This window comes from Nicotiana tabacum, chromosome 10, assembly GCF_000715075.1.
Source record: "Nicotiana tabacum cultivar K326 chromosome 10, ASM71507v2, whole genome shotgun sequence".
Taxonomy (NCBI): domain Eukaryota; kingdom Viridiplantae; phylum Streptophyta; class Magnoliopsida; order Solanales; family Solanaceae; genus Nicotiana; species Nicotiana tabacum.
The window spans coordinates 64,175,096-64,192,586 of record NC_134089.1 but is presented as its reverse complement, the minus strand read 5'-3'; the positions used below and the strand labels follow the sequence as shown (position 1 = coordinate 64,192,586).

Genomic DNA, 17,491 nt, shown 5'->3' with positions numbered 1-17,491 from the left:
AGAGGTCACAACCTTTTTCTCCAAGAAAGGAATCCGTCAATTATGAAAGAGATCTATATTTTCCTAAACGAAAAGTAAAATAATTATGGTTAATATTCTACTCTTCCTTTAAGTAAAAGAATAAATCCAAATAAGGTAAGAAAATCAGGACAAATTCCTAACTAAAATCAACTTGGACCCACATGGTCGAAATCCCAAATTAAGATCAAATCTCGATTACTCATTCACCACCGAGCCCGGATATGCGATTTGTTTTGAAATTTGACTTTAGTTTGAGGTCTAAATTTTATTTTTAAAAAATTCTTAAATTCTACCAAAAAACCCCAATTTCTACTATATAAAATCTTAGATTTGATGATAAAATTCATTAAAATCACTGAAAATTTAATAAAAATAAGTTAAAGTTACTTATCTATGAAATTGGGAAGAAATTGTTCTTCAAAATTGCCTCTATGGAGTCTAGGGTTCAAAAAATGGTGTAAAATGATCTACGTTCCGAAATTCTCATATTTTATCCAACTGCAGGTATTGCGACGTCCGCAAATCTGAACCGTTGATCGCAAATGTGATTAGTGCTGAAACTTCCAGCTATCACAATTGCGACTCGCCCTTCGCACTTGTGAAGGTCCCTCAATCGCAAATGCGGACCAAACTTTGCAAAAGCCAAATTGTGCACAGTCCTTCAGTGTTGCAAATGCGACACCAAAGTCGCAAATGTGAGGTCCCTCTATTTCGTAAATGCGACTTGTTCTTCGCATAAGCGAAGTTCCTAGTCCCCTGTCCCACTTAGCAAATGCGAGCGTGACATCGCAAATTCAAAGCTTGCATTTGCGAACAGGTTTTCGCAAATGCGAGACATGCAGATTCACAACACTAGATTTCATCAGTTTTGCAAAACTATCTACAATACATGTGAAACTCATCTGAGCCTTTCGGGATCCAATCCGAACATTCACACAAGTGTAATAACATCGTACAAACTTGCTCGCAAGCTCAAAACATCAAAATAACAACTAAAATGAAGAATTGATCATTAAAACTCAAGATTTTTAAGTTCATAACTCAATTTTTTAACTTTTCACATAATGCACCGAAACGTACTCGGGTCACCCCGGACCCGACCAAAGATGCGTACAAGTCCAAAATCATAGTACGAACCTACCGAAATCGTCAAAATACCGGTCCGAGGTCGTTTACCAAAGATATTGATCATGGTCAACTCTAGCCATTTTTAAAGTCAAAAATCATATTTTCTTTAAAATTTTACATATAAACTTTTTGAAAGTTAACAAGGACCACGCACGCAAGTCATAAATCATCAAATCGAGCTATGACATATCTCGAAACACAGAAAAGGGAGCTAGTATTCAAACGATCTATCGGGTCGTTACATAAGAGTTCTATAACAAAAAAACAACAACAAACTCAGTAGAGTCCCACAAGTGAGGTTTGAGGAGGGTAGTGTATATGTAGACCTTACCCCTACTCTTAGAAGGTAGAGAGCATATTCCGATAGAAAAAATTTAAAGTGAAAGTAAATAATATAATTTAACAAGAAAATAAACACTTTAATGAACATATTGAGTCCATATTTATCTTTAAAATAGAGTTAGATCGTAAATCAGGGAGGAGCTGTTGTAATTTAGAGGACTATTTCAGTCAGCAGACAATAGAATTTTGCAATTTTTTCATAAATTAATTTTCTCTTCCCGCCCTCAAACCTAACACACACAACATCAGCGACTGAATCTCTCCGCTGGCAGACCCCAGCAGTCGCACCGTCTTCTTCAGCCTCATTGTCGCCATCCCCGTCACCAGAGCTCGCCGCAAACCACCACTCTCTGCTGCCCAGAAATAGCCACACACACACGCATAAATAGTGAACAGACAAAGAAAGAGTGACGAGAAGGAAAGGAGCTAGGTTTAGAAAGGAAAATTTCTGTTTACCTTCTTCATTATCCAAATTTCTTAACATAATTAATTTCAGTTCTGGCAGCTGGGTTAGGCTTCTTCTTCTTCACTTTATCCTTTTTGTTTTCTTCCAATCACAAATACTCACCTTTTCGTTTTCGGCTGAATTTGAATCCGGTATGGGATTTGAAAGAAGAATAGCGATTTGAGTCGGAGAAGATGATGGAAAGTGGAGGAGGCAATGGTGGAAATGGTGGTGGACATAAAGAAGAAGAAGGAAATAAAAAAAAACAAAAAAAAAAATCTGTTTTTTGGGCTTTTCACGCGCCCATATTGGGTGAAACTCACTTTATGTGCCAACTCAGCAAGAAGTGTTTAATTGGAACAAAGTTCATGTAACGTAAGTGTTCAATAGGAACTCTCTTAAGTTTGGGTGTCTAAATGAAAGATCGTGTCAACTTTAAGTGTCTCCGTTACATTACGCCCTTTTCAATTCAATTCTGTTTGTCATTCTTGTAGCCCAAGCAGTTTACTTTTTCCATCGTAAAAATTTTAAAAGTCATGGTGGAAACGTAGATGTGTGCACAATAAGCCGATGCTCTGGACAATTAGAAATGAAGGAAGCATGGTTATGTGCAATCATTGAGTCGACATGTCTGCTCCCTCTAATGATTTGGGGGCCTGGTTTAGACTCACATCTTCTCTTTGCCTACACTTATCCTTGTGCTCTTTTATTAGTTCCTTTTTGTTTTAAAAGATCTTCAGTGCTGCGAAATATAGTGATTTACTTTTGTGTTTTCTGGATCACTTTTGATTCTCAAAAATTCATATTTTCTTAAAATTGCAATATCTGATTTAAAGTAATATTTGTAAAAAATTTAGGAGTCAACATTGGTAGAGATCTGTAAATTATCATTGTTCAAAAGATTTTAACTATATAACGTTTTTAAACAGTTATCGTATTAATTAGATCTGCGTTAGATAATAATTAGTGGAGTTGGTGTAATGTGGATTACAGAAATACTTCTGTCCTACTAACTGACTTAATTTTAATCTCCGATAAAATTAACAAATAGTCACTTTTCAGCCATTGTTAATTTGTTATGGAAATTCAAGTTCCATAGTTAAAATAACAAATAGTCACTTTTCATGTGAAAATTGAAATTTGCAATAGATTAATTTTTAATTAAGGCTGAAAGTAATTGAAAAATACTCGTTCAATACATATACATTGACATGTGAAATTTGAAAACTTTTGTGACTATTTTCAAATTACAAGGTTGAAAAAGTAGCTATAGTTGTATTACTATTGTTTTTACAACAAAAAGTTCTTATCCCTTTTATAAATCTTTTGGGTTTGAGAACGAATAAGATTTATATTCATTTGTTTCAATTATAATAAACTAGAAAATTAACATGCTCTTTGGGCGGCTAACTTTTTTCTTTTTGGAAATTTCATAGGTATAAGAGGGGTAAAAGTTTGTTGTACCCAAAATGAAAAGAGGTACAAATGTATAAGAGGATTTGGCATTGCATAACAATTTAGTCCAATAATTGACAGGAAATAGCGTATCTTTTAGCATTTGGCACACGTAACCTAAATTTAACATTTAATGATGTTCTCTCTCTTCTAATGGTCCAACCATTACCCTAAAAATAGGCTTTTATTTTCTTTTTGTTAGAATTCGAAATCTTTCAAGATTTTTTCCCAAATCTCTACAATCTTTTTTCTAGGTTTTTAAATTATTTCTCACAAGCATTAAAAATTATAAATATAGTTTGTATATCATAGTGTATATCCAAGTGTATAACACAAATAAATTTTATTTTTTGTATATCATACTGTATTACATGTTAAATAACGTGTATACCAATATATACATTACAACTTTATTTTTCTTCTTTGTGTATATCAAAAATTTATTTTCCTTCGATAGTTGTCTATAATTTATTATTATTTCTGTATCCAAGTGTATCACAAAAAATTAATTATATTATTTGTATATCACATTGTATAATACATAATAAAACGTATATATCAAAATATATATCACAAATTTATTATCCTTCTTTGTGTATATTAAAATGTATATCAAAAATTACTTTCCTTCCTGCATATACCAATGTATAATATATAATTTCTTATGAATATATATATATATATTCATAAGAAATTATATATTATACATTGGTATGCATGTAATTGTATGCACATATTAATTTGTCGCTATATATTAAAGCTTCGCTCCTCTGTACTTGATGGGTAATACTGAGTAAACCAATGGTAGAGTTAATCCACCATTTTAATCTCATTTGGAATAGGGAGGGAGGGAATGGGGGAGGCAGCGAACAAGAAGGGGGAGGGGGACCAGCGAACAATAAGAGGGAGAGCAGCAAACGGTTAGGAGAACAAATAAGAAAATAGGGTAGTTTTTAGGATTTGGCTATAAAATGCTGATTATTTGGGGCTACTTTTGCCAAAATCTAATATAAGGCTAAAAATTTGCCAATTCCCCTTATGTATTGTCATCAAGTGTCAATTTTTCAATGTATAATATAAGCCATACGGAAAAAATTAAACCAAATGTCCAAGGAAAAAATAACGCAAAAGACAACCAAATAAATAAATCATTGCCAATCATTTTGTAGTTTTACAATGATAGTGATATCCAAGTATAATCCTCTGGAAGAGACCTTAATGCTCGTTGTCCTCTAAACATTCTGTAAAAGAAAAAAGTTCTCTTCCAAAACATACTCTTGAGCAATTAGTGATTATTAGAGAAAGGAAAAGAAGACCATTCCATAGCAAAATGCAAGGTAGTGTAGAAACTTGCCAACTTCATATTCTCTACGTTACTTGAAATTCCTAAATCAATAAGTAAGCTCCAACTTTTTTTGTTTTTTTTATGGTAAGAGCTCCAACTTCTTCTTTTTTTGGTAATTAAACATTTCCATTTCCATCACTCCTTTTGATGCTATCCAAACTCGTGTATGCTCAAATAAATCACAAAAGCAAAATTAAATATTTTCTTAAGCAGAAGAGAACCTTACCCAAAAAGAAAATGATACCCTTCCTTGTCCTTGTTTCGTTTTGGTGAATGCATTAGTTGGAGAAAGGAAAATTCCCAAAAAAGAAGAAGAAAGATACCAACTTGAAGGGGAACTATGGCAGTGGAAATAGTAGAAGAATTAGGGAATTTCCTTATAGAAACGATAAGAAAAAAATAGTAGAAATTATTGGCAGCAACTTCGCCGAAAAATCGCGCTAGTTAGTCGTCTATGCATTCCAACCGGTGAAAGCCCTCTCACTCCCCTTAACCACTTCCGATTCTGTTCAAATATCGTCAAAATTCAACAGCAAAAAAAATTCCCTTATAAAAGCTTGATCCAGATTTGAAAAGGGTCCAAGCATGAAAGTTGTTTAAGGTGGAGGTTTGGAGATTAAGTCTATGCCTGGAGATTTGTTTAACACATTGAGAGAACTATTGCGCCGTTTGTCGGGAATTGCGATTGTAATTTTCGATCAGACACATTTTTGGACAGAAATGACAGTGAGAATTGCCGAAGAAGAGCGAATCTGTTATATAAACATGTTTTAGAAGAATGTGAAGTTAAATGGAACGTTACATTCGGAAAAGAAAAAGAAGGAAAACAAATGAAACGTCACAATTTTATAAAAAAGTTGAGAAAAAAGATACACAGGATTCCTTGTTTATAAGAGATGTCACCTCACTATCTATTTATATTCATTTGTTTCAATTATAATAAATTTTCTGCCCTTTAATGATTATCCAAGCTTAGTAGAATACTCAAATACCTAAACTGGATTTGAAAGATATTAGGTGTTAAACTCTACGGATCTTACAATTTTGATTCAAAATTTATAGTTTCATTGTAAGCTTTTGTTTACCAAATCATTAAGAATGGGATTGAGGGTTTTGCGCATTACGAACCAGTGTTTTAAAAGACGAGGGCGTGAGTTGGAGCGTTTTACTTAATATTGGGCAAGACAAAAGCCTCAAGACACGACACAGGGCATAAGCCCCACGAATCTTTATTTTTTTAATTTATATATGAATAATATAGCATTATAACACAATAAAAATATAAACGATACATTATAAGTTCAAGAAAAGTAAAAATAATTAAAGAAACTAGTATAAAATAAAATATTTAGCATGTTTTAGAAATATAAATAATACAATATTATTAAAGTTACTATGAAATATAAATTAACTATAATTTCTTTACTTTCAAACAATTAAAATTATAATTTCTTGAAACATATTATCAAACTACATATTTTACCTCTTTAAAAGTAAATACTCAATAAATTTTATCAACTGTAATTCAATATATTACTACTTCATAAGTAAATATAAAATAATTTTTAAATAGTAAAATAAGGAGTATATGATAATTTTGAAAGACATAGAATTAAGACTATAAATTTTGGGTATTTATTTTTAGAAGAAATATTCAAATGATATTCATATTCACGATGTTCTCAATTAGTAAATATGTAATACTATAGTTCGTTATTTGAGTTATTCATAATTTTTATATTCTTATAGATAAAAAGAATTTTAATCATTCATTTGTTAAAGTATTTTGAGAGTCAACAGTGTAAATTAGTGAATTCAATACATGTTTTGCATAGGAACTGTTGGGCGAGTTCCGAGCGTTGAGCGTTAGGCGTATTTATGGCGCACAATCGGGCGTTTGGGGGCGTAAGCCTCACAGAACTAAGTCTCACATATGAATCTCAAGGCGTTTTGATAGTGCCTCGCCCCGAAGCGAGTCCCAAAAAGCCTTTTAAAATACTATTACGAATAGGAGTGGCAAAATGGTTAAAAAAATAGTTAACCACCCATATTATCCACTAAAAATGAACTGGATAATAAACTTTTTAAAAATTGGTCAAATATGGATAAGAACCATATTATCCATTTAGAAAATGGATAACCAATGGGTAACCAATAAGTCTAACTTTTACATTTGTAAAACCTCAAATTGGGGGTTCCTCAAGTTAGGGAGACTAAGAATTCTCTCAAAAGTGATCATATGCAAGAAGTCATGGATAATATGGTTACCCATATTATCCTCCAGTTAACCCGTTTTTTATCCGTATTAAATATGGATCGGGTCGAATAATTTATCCATTTTTCATTACCCATTTTCAACTCGAACCATATCCGGTCTGACCCGCCCGTTTGTCACTTTATATCTTTGAATATGCAAAATCAAACATATATTTATTATGAATATATTAAAGTGGATGTTCCGTTAGACATCTCTATTTCATGAACCATTTGAGATTTACGTATTTAGTTAATTTATTATTTAATATTTGTAATCTTGGATGTATTTTTATGACCTTTAATGTATCCTATATCCTATTCTTTATCCTACGGAGTACACACAAGAAATAACTTGAATAAGAAAATATCTATATTCTCCTCCTATATATTTTGTCTTTATTATTATATTGTTCTATTTTGATCTATTTTATAATACGTTATTATCATGAGTCTCTAACCAATTGAGGTTATTTGCATCATTCAGGTTTTATATTCTTCTTAAAGATTTTTACTATGTCGCATTTATTAAAGCTTGAAATTGTGGCACTTGATATATCTGAAAATAATTATTTGCTATGAGTACTTGATGCTGAAAAATTTATCTTAGGGCTAAAAGTTTTGATGACACTATTAAAGAAGTAAATGAAGTATTAAGTTAGAATAAGGCGAAAGCCATGATTTTCCTTCGTCATCATCTGGATTATGAACTAGTTTGGAAAAAGATAATATGACAACCTAGAGGTCATGATATTGCCAAAAGTTTGTCGTGAGTAAATACACTTACGGCTACATGACTATAAGACGTAATTAAATACAATTCTATTGTATATAAAATAACTTTCCAACTAAAGTTATATGGAGAATTTATGAATGATAAGAACATGGTGGAAGACTCTTTTCACTTTTCATGTCTCAAATATGGCGTTACAATAACAATATCGTGAAAAGAACTTTAAGAAAAATATTCTGAGTTAATTTCATGTCTTTTGGTGTCGGAACAACATTATGCCCTTTTAATGAAAAATCATGAAACTCGTCTCATTGGATCAACTCCAATCCTCGAAGTGAATGTAGTAGCGATAGAACAAAAGTTTCAAAGAAGACAATAATTATCCTAGTCGTATGAATATGCGTGGGCATGACAATGGACGAAATAATAATCGTCATGGTGGTGGTCGTTATAAACAAGAGAACAATAAGGATTCTCAGAATAATCCTTCGAAAGGCAAAAGTACTATTTGATATTGTTGTGGTTTGAAAAATCATTGGGCATAAATTTTTTGTACGCCTGAATATGTTATCACAATTTATCAAGCCTTTATAAAAGAAAATAAAATAAAGTTGAGACTCACTTGACCTTTCAAAATAATATTGAGGCGTGCCGTATGAATAACTATGATAAAGTTGAAGCAAACCTTTCTTATAAAAATAATATTTATAAAGGCCTTGCAGATATTAGTCATTTAGAAGCTGAAGATTTCTTTGAGCATCATAACTGAAGACTTATTACTGGCAAAACGTTTAAAATTAGTAGTTCTTTTTATTTTATGAAGTTCATATTTTAAATAAAACTTTTTATGTTATCAGTATTTACTTTCCTAAATATAGTTTCTTTTGTTCTTAAAGTTTTCAATATTACTTATGATGTATTTTTTTTCTTTATGAAGAATATGAAAACGTCGAGTCTTCATTTGGCCGTATGAATATTAAAGAAGAAATATGTCTTCTGGATAGTGCTACGACGCACACCATATTAAAATATAAGAGATATTTCTCTTGTTTAATTATGAAAGAAACCAATATTATAACAATATTTGGCAGTACAAAATTAATTGAGGGCTCTGAAAGAGTGGCCGTATAAACTCGTTGAGTTTCTACGACGACCTGATAGGTTGTTTAGAGAACTATATTTTACTTCTCTGTTCCGAGACCTCTATTAGCTTCATTTGATATTTCTTAATTTGTGTGTGGTCCGTGTCATTTTTCGAAAAGTTTTTACGTAAGATTTTTGAAGAAAAAGTGATTTTTGGCCTAAAATGGGACTTGAGTTGACAACATTGGTGGTAAATGACCTCGAATCCGTATTTTGACGATTCACATAGCTTCGTATGATTTTTTTGACTTGTATGCACATTTGGTTGGGGTCCGGGGTGACCCGAGTGCATTACGGCGTGTTATGTAAAAAATTGTGAAAATAAGTTTTAAAGTTGAAGTTCGTGAGTTTTGATGATCAATTCTTGTTATTTGATGTTATTTTGATGATTTGAGGTAGTGAGAAAGTTTGTAGAATGTTATTACACTTGTATGCATGTCCGGTTTGGAGCCCGAGGGCTCGGGTGAGTTTCAGATGTGTTACGGAAGAGTTTGGTTGATTTTTGAACTGCTGGTGCATTCCAGTTCTGGTGCTCAGTCGCTAGATCTCGCTTTTGCGAAGTTCACTGTGTTCGCTTTTGCGACAAAGGTTTCGCATTTGTGATGAAGTGTAGTGTTGGGAAGCTTCGCATTTGCGAAGTTAAGCTCGCATCCGCGATGGGTGGGTAGTTCACATTTGCGAGATACTAGTCGCATTTGCGATCACTAGCCATTTGATGCACTGATCGCATTTGCAATCAATGTGTCACATATGGGACTTCGCATTTGCGAACAACTATTCCTAAATGTGATACCTGTAGCTGGGTTTCTGAGGGAAAAACGAGACTTAGCTCGTTTACCATTTCTCAACCCTAAACACTCTAGATGCGATTTTTGAAAAACTTTTTCTTCCGAAATTCATTGGTAAGTAATTCTAATTCACTTTCTATCAATTTTCCATTACTTTTCATGCATTTTAATATCAAATCTAGGATTTCCATGGTAGAAATTAGGAGTTTTGGGTAGAATTGAGGGATGCTGTAAAATTGAGATTTAGACCTCAAATTGAGGACAGATTTTTAAATAAATCACATAACTGGGCTCGGGGAGTGAATGTGTAATCGGATTTTGGTCCGAATATCAAATTTTGACCAAGCAGGCATGGGTTTGACTTTTGTTGACTTTGTCAATTTTATCAAAGATTGAACCTTTTTTCATTCGTGGGTAGTTTCTAAAGCTTATTTTGAATTGTTTGAACGATATTTGGCTAGATTTGGTTGGTTTGGAAGCTTGTTCGAAAAGAAAAGTCGTAGTTGATTGTTGAGTTGGTTGCGCAAAGATGTAAGTGTCGTGTGCTTTGATTTGAGGGAATTATGACTTGTTGGTCTATTTGTTACATAAATTATGTGTGGGAACAACGTATATGCAAGGTGACAAGTGTATATGCGCTGTCATGGGTTAAAGTATGCGGGTTGGGTTATTTACTTTCATGTCATCACTTATTCCATGTTATCTCTTGTTACATGCTTTGATTGCTCCATGTTCTTACTTGTTATATATGCCTTGTTATCTGTCATTTAGCTATTACATGTTTCAATTTATACATTTCTTACTCAATATCTGCTTACTTGCTACATGTTCCTACCTGTATTATTTGTACATTTTTATTGTCTCATATTTTTACTTGCCTTTATTGTCCTTATATTACTTGATGCACTTGATTATATTATTCCGATTATGTGAGTCATCTAGTTATTCTTGTATTAATGAATTCTCAAGGCTTGTGATTACGAGTTATTGATTATTCTCCGTTTGTATCCATTATTCATCTTACATGCTAAAGTGCTGAAGCTGATAAAAGGCTTTTTGCAGAAGCTATATATGGTCTGGTGCAAATGCAATCAGTAAGAAATCCCTAATTGCTTGGGATAGAGTTTGTGTTCCCAGGTCTGTTGGAGGCCTTAATTTAATGATCAATCTTCAACTGTGAAACAAAACTGATATTGCAAATGCCTGCCAGGACTAGTCCCATTAGTAGGACAAATTATGAATCAAATGGACCATTGCCTATTATATTAAAGGGTGATTTGGTTTGCCTTCATTATACATTAATATATGCATAACTATGTATGAAATCTAGTATAACTATTATAATATTTAATTACTTCCTCCGGTCCATAATAAGTGACTAATTTACTTTTGACACGCCCATTAAGAAAATATTAAATTTTATACAAAAATATCTAGTATGACTAAACTACCCTTAATTAAATATTTAATTGAGGAGTAAGAAAACTTTTTAGGGATATGTACATAAAGGTAATTTTGTAAAAACAAATTGAATTCTTTCTTGATTATATAAATGGACACTTATTTTGGACCAAAATAAAAAAGCAAATTGGTCACTTATTATGGACCGAAGGGAGTCGTGTTTTAATCTCCGTATAAAATTTTGGACAATTTATAAAATATTTGGTTGCTATTTTGATGAAGAGTCATTCGTTCTATTGTATTCTTAAATTCTTGTTTGAGGATGATTTAGTTAAAAAAAAACTTTAAATTATATAATGTGGGACTAGTATTTTATACAACAAATTAAGCATTCAAAAAGAATTAATTCTTGCATAACTAAAACATGTATAAGTAATACATGCATAATTTAATTACTGCATAACTAATACTTGCATAGTTAATATATGCATAACTTATCTCCGCACCAAACGACCCCTAAGGGTCAACAGATACCGTCAATGGCCATCCCAAAGCAAGCATGTTGGATGGTTAGGCACAGTGGCCAAGCCACATGGTGATAAGGGTGGTCAACTGACCATCTTTTGTCGAAAAATTGCACTGTGTACATAGGTAAAATATTACGTTTTAGAAGTATATAACACATATCGAACACTCTTTGTCAAAAAAAATCTATTTCTTTTAAATTGAACACCCTTGGGGAAATTCCTAGCTTCGCCACTGATTAGGCAGATCAGTGGTACTCGAGATATAGTGTCACAGATACAATATAAGTTTACTGATGAAAAGAGCCTAATCAAACACATATACTTGAAGGGGGATATTCCTAGAGTGAGCTGGAAATATTTGATGTTTCAAAATAATGCTAAACCAAAGTCCATTTTCACCATGTGTCTGCAGTTATGTGGACAATTGATAGGTTGATCAGTTGGGGATTAGTTGTGGACCCAGATGTGCTCTATTCCAAGCACATGATGAATCAAATACAGAGTTAATATAGTTATAGTGATCGCTGGGAACACCATCTAAACTGGGCTATTAAACAAGCTAAAGGGAAATCACAGAGGGCTAGTATCTTCAGGATGGTCTATGCTGAACTTATTCATGCAGTTTCAATAGAGAGAAACTTGAGGAAGTGATGGAGTTGCAAGAGAGACAGCCTATGTATGCAATATACGGGGAAAAAAGTTTTGGAACAGAAATCATGGGATAAATTTAGGAAATATTCAATTTTATAAAAATATCTACGTATGTAAGTCACAACTCTTCACTGTAGTCTGTAGAAGTTAGAACTCACAAACTGTTTCGATAACTGATGCTGGACATAGAATGAAAGGTTTTAAAACACAAAATCAGATAGCTCTACTGGGTATCATTCTGCAGCAAAGAACATTTCAGATAGCTAAATTTTATTGTAAGTCTAGTCCATAGGGGCTTTACATGACACCAAAAAAAAAAGAAAAAAAAAAGAAGAATGCCTTCTGTCAAATTTCAAGGTTTTGAATCAACTGAAAATCATACTCGAACATCATAATTGATACAAATCACAAAGTTTAAAAAGATCTTGGTTTCATCACAATGGTGGAATGCTTCAAAATGTGCAGACTGAATTGCCCGCCTTTCTCTGTTGTGTCAAGCTTTGACTGTCCTGGAGGAGGCAACAGCTCAAAGTTCTGCACCAATCGTCCCAAAGTAATGCCAAGAATTGGCAATGCAAGGATAATTCCAGGGCAGCTCCTCCTGCCAACACCAAATGGAAGATATCTGAAGTCATTGCCATTAGCCTCAACGTGCTTCTCCTCTTCGAAGAACCTCTCTGGCCTAAACTCTTCGGGCTTCTTCCAGGTAGCGGGGTTGTTAGCCAGCCACCAAGCGTTTACCAGGATCTTGCTCTCCGCGGGAATGTCATATCCAGCAAGCTTCGCATCGTGAAGGTTCATGTGTGGGACTAAAAGAGGGATTGCCATACGGAGACGAAGGGTCTCCTTGATCACAGCCTGAAGGTAAGGAAGCTTGTTGAGTTCTGGCTCAGTGATTTGCACTCCTACTCCAAGAACACTGTCAATCTCGTCACGGAGTTTCTTCTGGATTTCAGGGTGGTTCACTAATTCAGCAATACCCCACTCAATTGACCACAGTGTAGTTTCTATTGCTGCTCACAATCACAACAAAAATTCAACATATTAGCATAGTCATTAAAGTTCCATTAATGAAACCATAAGAGCAAATGTATTCCATAAAGAAGCATCCTAGCATTTATTGGAATCACACATTTCTCAATCACTATAGACAGAAGTCCTAGAAAGCCAAAAGAAAAGAACTTTTCATTGAGTGCTGGACCATCACATTTGTGGTATTGTTTTCTTAAAACAGGAACATCGCTATTTCTCGAATGAAACTTCTCTACCTTCATTCAAATAATTCAGAATCAATCTGTTGCCATTATCAAACATGAAATAGCATGTACTTCTAGGTCAGCCATCGATATCGAAGGACAGTATTGTAAGGTAAATGTTTCTACATACTCAGAGGCGGACCCAGAATTTGCACATATTCTGCTCAACCAGTGTCCCCTAAAGGCTTTTAGTGTTCAGGGTGCCAACTGTTTTAAATTAACTATTTTTAAGATATATACACATACGTAATACAAGATTTCTACCGAAGCATAGGTCGAAGTTTACGGGGTCAAGTGACCCCTCACCCATACACATAGGTCCGCCTCTGCTGCATAGGCACCCAAAATCGCAGTTGATGCTGCTTCACCTAGAGTACCCCCTAAAATTTGAGCAGTTGGTACAACCAACCCACTAGACTACGTTAAATATCAAACTACGACCTATGAAGAAAGCCCCTTTTCTCATCCAAAAGTTATAATCATGGGGCCCATGGAAGCAAGAGTCGAGGGTCTCCTGGAAACAATCTCTCTATCCCTTCAGGGTAACCCACTAGTGGGATGCTACTGGGTTGTTGTTGTTGTTGGCCTATGGAAGCAACCTTTTTTCCTTTTAGGTAGAAAAGTGTAGGACTAAAATTGAAATGAGGAAACGTGTCCACCTATAAATCAGTTATTTTGGCAATAAAGAATGATTAATAATTATGACAATATTAAAAAATGGATCATAATTGAGGATGTGTCATTATCGTTGTATGTTACGCCTGGCTTTCTTCCTAATTCTACTTGTTGATGTGACCAACCTTTCAACCACATTAAAAGGCTGTTTAAACTCATCCAAGAATGGGACTCATTAGAAAACCAACCCATTTATCTGGAAAACCTAGACTTGTACTTTGACCCCCAACATAATTTGGCACATTTTAAGCTTAGGCATATATATATTACTAATCAACAGCAAGAATGATGAGAATGTAAAAGGAGAACTTATCATAACTCAATAAAAGGGGAAACAAGGATATTTGAAATATACCAGCAACATTGATGTTCTCAACAATGTAAAGGACATTATCCTCATTGATCTCTCCCTTCTGTTCAGCCTCAAGAATGTGATCAATGGCACACTTTAGCGCATTATTGTCCATGCTCTTCGTCGTGTTTGCAAGTTTCCTATAAAAATAGTTGCCATGAGAATTCATTAGGAGACCTAATTAAGATGTCCTATAGCAATTTACAAACTACACGGCCATTCTTCTCATTAAACAATCAAAAAACAATGACGTAGACGAGTGTGTTTCTTTTTCCCAAAAGAAACATTTCGTATGATAGTTGTGTCTTTGGCCTTTCTTATTAGCCAATTTTGTCTGAAAGGTATTTTCTATTTTCATTCTCTTTCTCTTTTTTCTTTTCAAATCTAAAATTGAATCCTAGAGATAAGAGTATATAGACGACGACAACAACAACGACCCAGTAAAATGTCACTAGTGGGGTCTAGGGAGGCTACCCGAGTGAGTAGAGAGGCTGTTTCCGAAAGACCTCGGCTCAAGAACAAAAAGACAAAAAGAGACAATATCAGTACTGCCAATAGAAATCATAGTAAAAAAAACATCATGAAATTGAGAAAGCAGATGCAAAGCAAAAGTGATAATATGTACATAGACCCTGCAACTAAGAGTATATAGAATCAACATTAAAAAAGTGAACTTACTTTCTTTCATCAACAAAGTAATCTTTGAAAAGCTGCAACCTCCTTTGCTTAACTTCCTTACATATCTTCAAGTAACCTCTCAAGAAAGGTCTCAAAATAGGGATAAAATCACCATAATTATACTCAAAACTCTGAGCCAATCTACTCCTCTCCCCATTCAAAGCCTTAAGCTTGTTAAACAAAGGATCATCCTCACTCTCAAACCTCCTATCAAACATAATCCTGTACATGTTATTGTACATCATAAGCTGCAACCTTTTCCTCAACACAATCCCATTAGTTGCTGACTCTGGATTTTTCTTCACATCCTCAACAACATGTGCCACTTCATCTTCCCACCCACGCCTATACTGCTGCACCACTTTGTTTGTAAAAAATGGAACTGTCATAATCCTCCTCATCTTCCTCCAGTGTTCACCATATACTGTAAAAACCATATCTTGGCCTTTTCCAGTGAAAATATCAAACACCACATTCCTAGTTCTTGATCCAAATTCAACCCCTTGTGTATGCAAAACTTCTTTGGCTAATTCAGGGGATGATACAACAACAAGATTCCTCTGTCCCATTCTTAACAAGAACATGTCACCAAATTTCTTGGCATATTCAGTGAGGTTTCTGTGATTCAAATCATCACCAACTTGAAGCCAATTGCCAAAAATTGGCACAGGAATTGGACCTGGGGGCAACTTAAATTTCTTGCTACGTAGCTTAGAAACAACTATAGCTACAATGATAGCAAAGAATAAGCCTATAAGGGTCTTCTCTAGAAGGAGAAGATCCATCTCTTGGAGTGCTCAAAATGGCAAAAGAGTATAATAACAAAGAGGAATAATTGCAGTTATTGTTCCACCTGTTGAGTTTAAAAGTGTGTAAAGTGTGATGTTTTATATAGGGAAAGAGGTTAGGTGGAGAATGTGACGGCGTTAATATTAACGGAGAGTTGGGTGGTGGATTAGGGTAGGTAGAGGGAAGAGAAGAGAAAAGAAACCTGGGAGTTGGTGAGCCATAGGAAAGAGTAAGCCGGCCCTTTCAATTTCATGAATTGAATTGAATTGAATTGAACTACTCAACGTTCGTCCACATTTTCAAACAAGTAGGTGGCGACCACGTCATTTTCTGCTTAAGTTTACCTCAGCCAATAAAATTAGAAATGCCATAAAAAAATATATACTCACTCCGTTTCAATTTGTTTAATTTGGCAAGGAGTTTAAGAGGAAAAAAAAAATTGAAATTTTTTATCTTAAAATGCTTAAGAGTTAAAAGCTTTGTTGGGCCGATATTTATATGGTTGTAAAAGTTTCTTATTAATTATAAAATAACTAAAATAAAGAGTTTAAAGTTAAATTTTTTCTATTTGTAGAAATGTGTCATCTAAATTGAAACGTATGGAGCATATATTAGAGACAAAAGGTATATGTCCAACCTGAGAAGATGTAAAAAATTATATTTGATGGATTTGATCTTTAAAAATTTTATTATTTAAATTTATTGTACGTTTCAAATTATGTTCAGATTAAATATTTATTAAAATTTTATGATTTTTAATATATATACTTTTTGTCAAAAATATTTAAATCGGATGAAAAATTGCATCTGCCACTATGCCCGAGACCTTGTCTCAAACACAGATACAATAATTATAAGAGTTTATCTTTTACAAATTAGTTGTGTAAAAATTTTGATAAACTATCAAATCACATAAAATATAACGATAAGTAATTTTTCATTGCATATTGAGTTACTAACCTGAAAAATAAGATATGTACTCTAATATAACGATTTTATATATTGAAGACATCGTTCTTAAATAACTATCTTTTGTCTTGCTTCTTCTCTTTATTCCCTCACCAACCACCACAAATGCAACACAAACTCGGTCTAAAATTCGTTTGAAGATTGTAATATTTGTCAAAGATTATAGTTTGAGTTTTTTTTTTTCCTTCCAAAGTTTGAGTTAACTTTATCATAAAATTATTTTTTTCCTTCATGAAAATTAAATGTACGTATTGCGCGTGTACTCTATATCAATAAATACAATATTTTAAAAAATTACTTAAAATTATTAAATAATATTTTTGATTTATAAAATAAAATTAGCGATATATATATATATATATATATATATATATATATATATATATATATATATATATATATATATATATGTTCCTGAAAATGACGAATGTTAATCTCATTTAGCTAGTTCAATAAAAAGAAATCTTGCTCATAAAAGTCCGGTCCTTAGCTGCCTTATTATAATTTTTGAGGACTTCTATAGCAATATCTTGTGAAAAT

At 33.3% G+C, this 17,491-nt stretch overlaps 1 protein-coding gene and 1 non-coding gene across 2 annotated transcripts; one reads left to right on the top strand and one right to left on the bottom strand.

Moving 5' to 3' along the window:
- The first annotated feature begins 2,523 nt into the window (after positions 1–2,523).
- On the top strand, positions 2,524–2,611 carry LOC142165643 (small nucleolar RNA snoR100). The gene has a single exon (XR_012696297.1). It is a non-coding gene; the product is annotated as a small nucleolar RNA snoR100 (small nucleolar RNA).
- Positions 2,612–12,471: 9,860 nt separating this feature from the next.
- LOC107812882 (trans-cinnamate 4-monooxygenase C4H1) lies at positions 12,472–16,272 on the bottom strand. Its single transcript, XM_016638060.2, has 3 exons — positions 15,194–16,272; positions 14,519–14,655; positions 12,472–13,245 (listed from the first exon to the last, which is right to left on the bottom strand). Exons 1-3 carry the CDS (start codon positions 15,976–15,978, stop codon positions 12,647–12,649), a joined length of 1,521 nt encoding a protein of 506 aa, XP_016493546.1. The 5' UTR covers positions 15,979–16,272; the 3' UTR covers positions 12,472–12,646.
- Between the last annotated feature and the right edge of the window lie 1,219 nt (positions 16,273–17,491).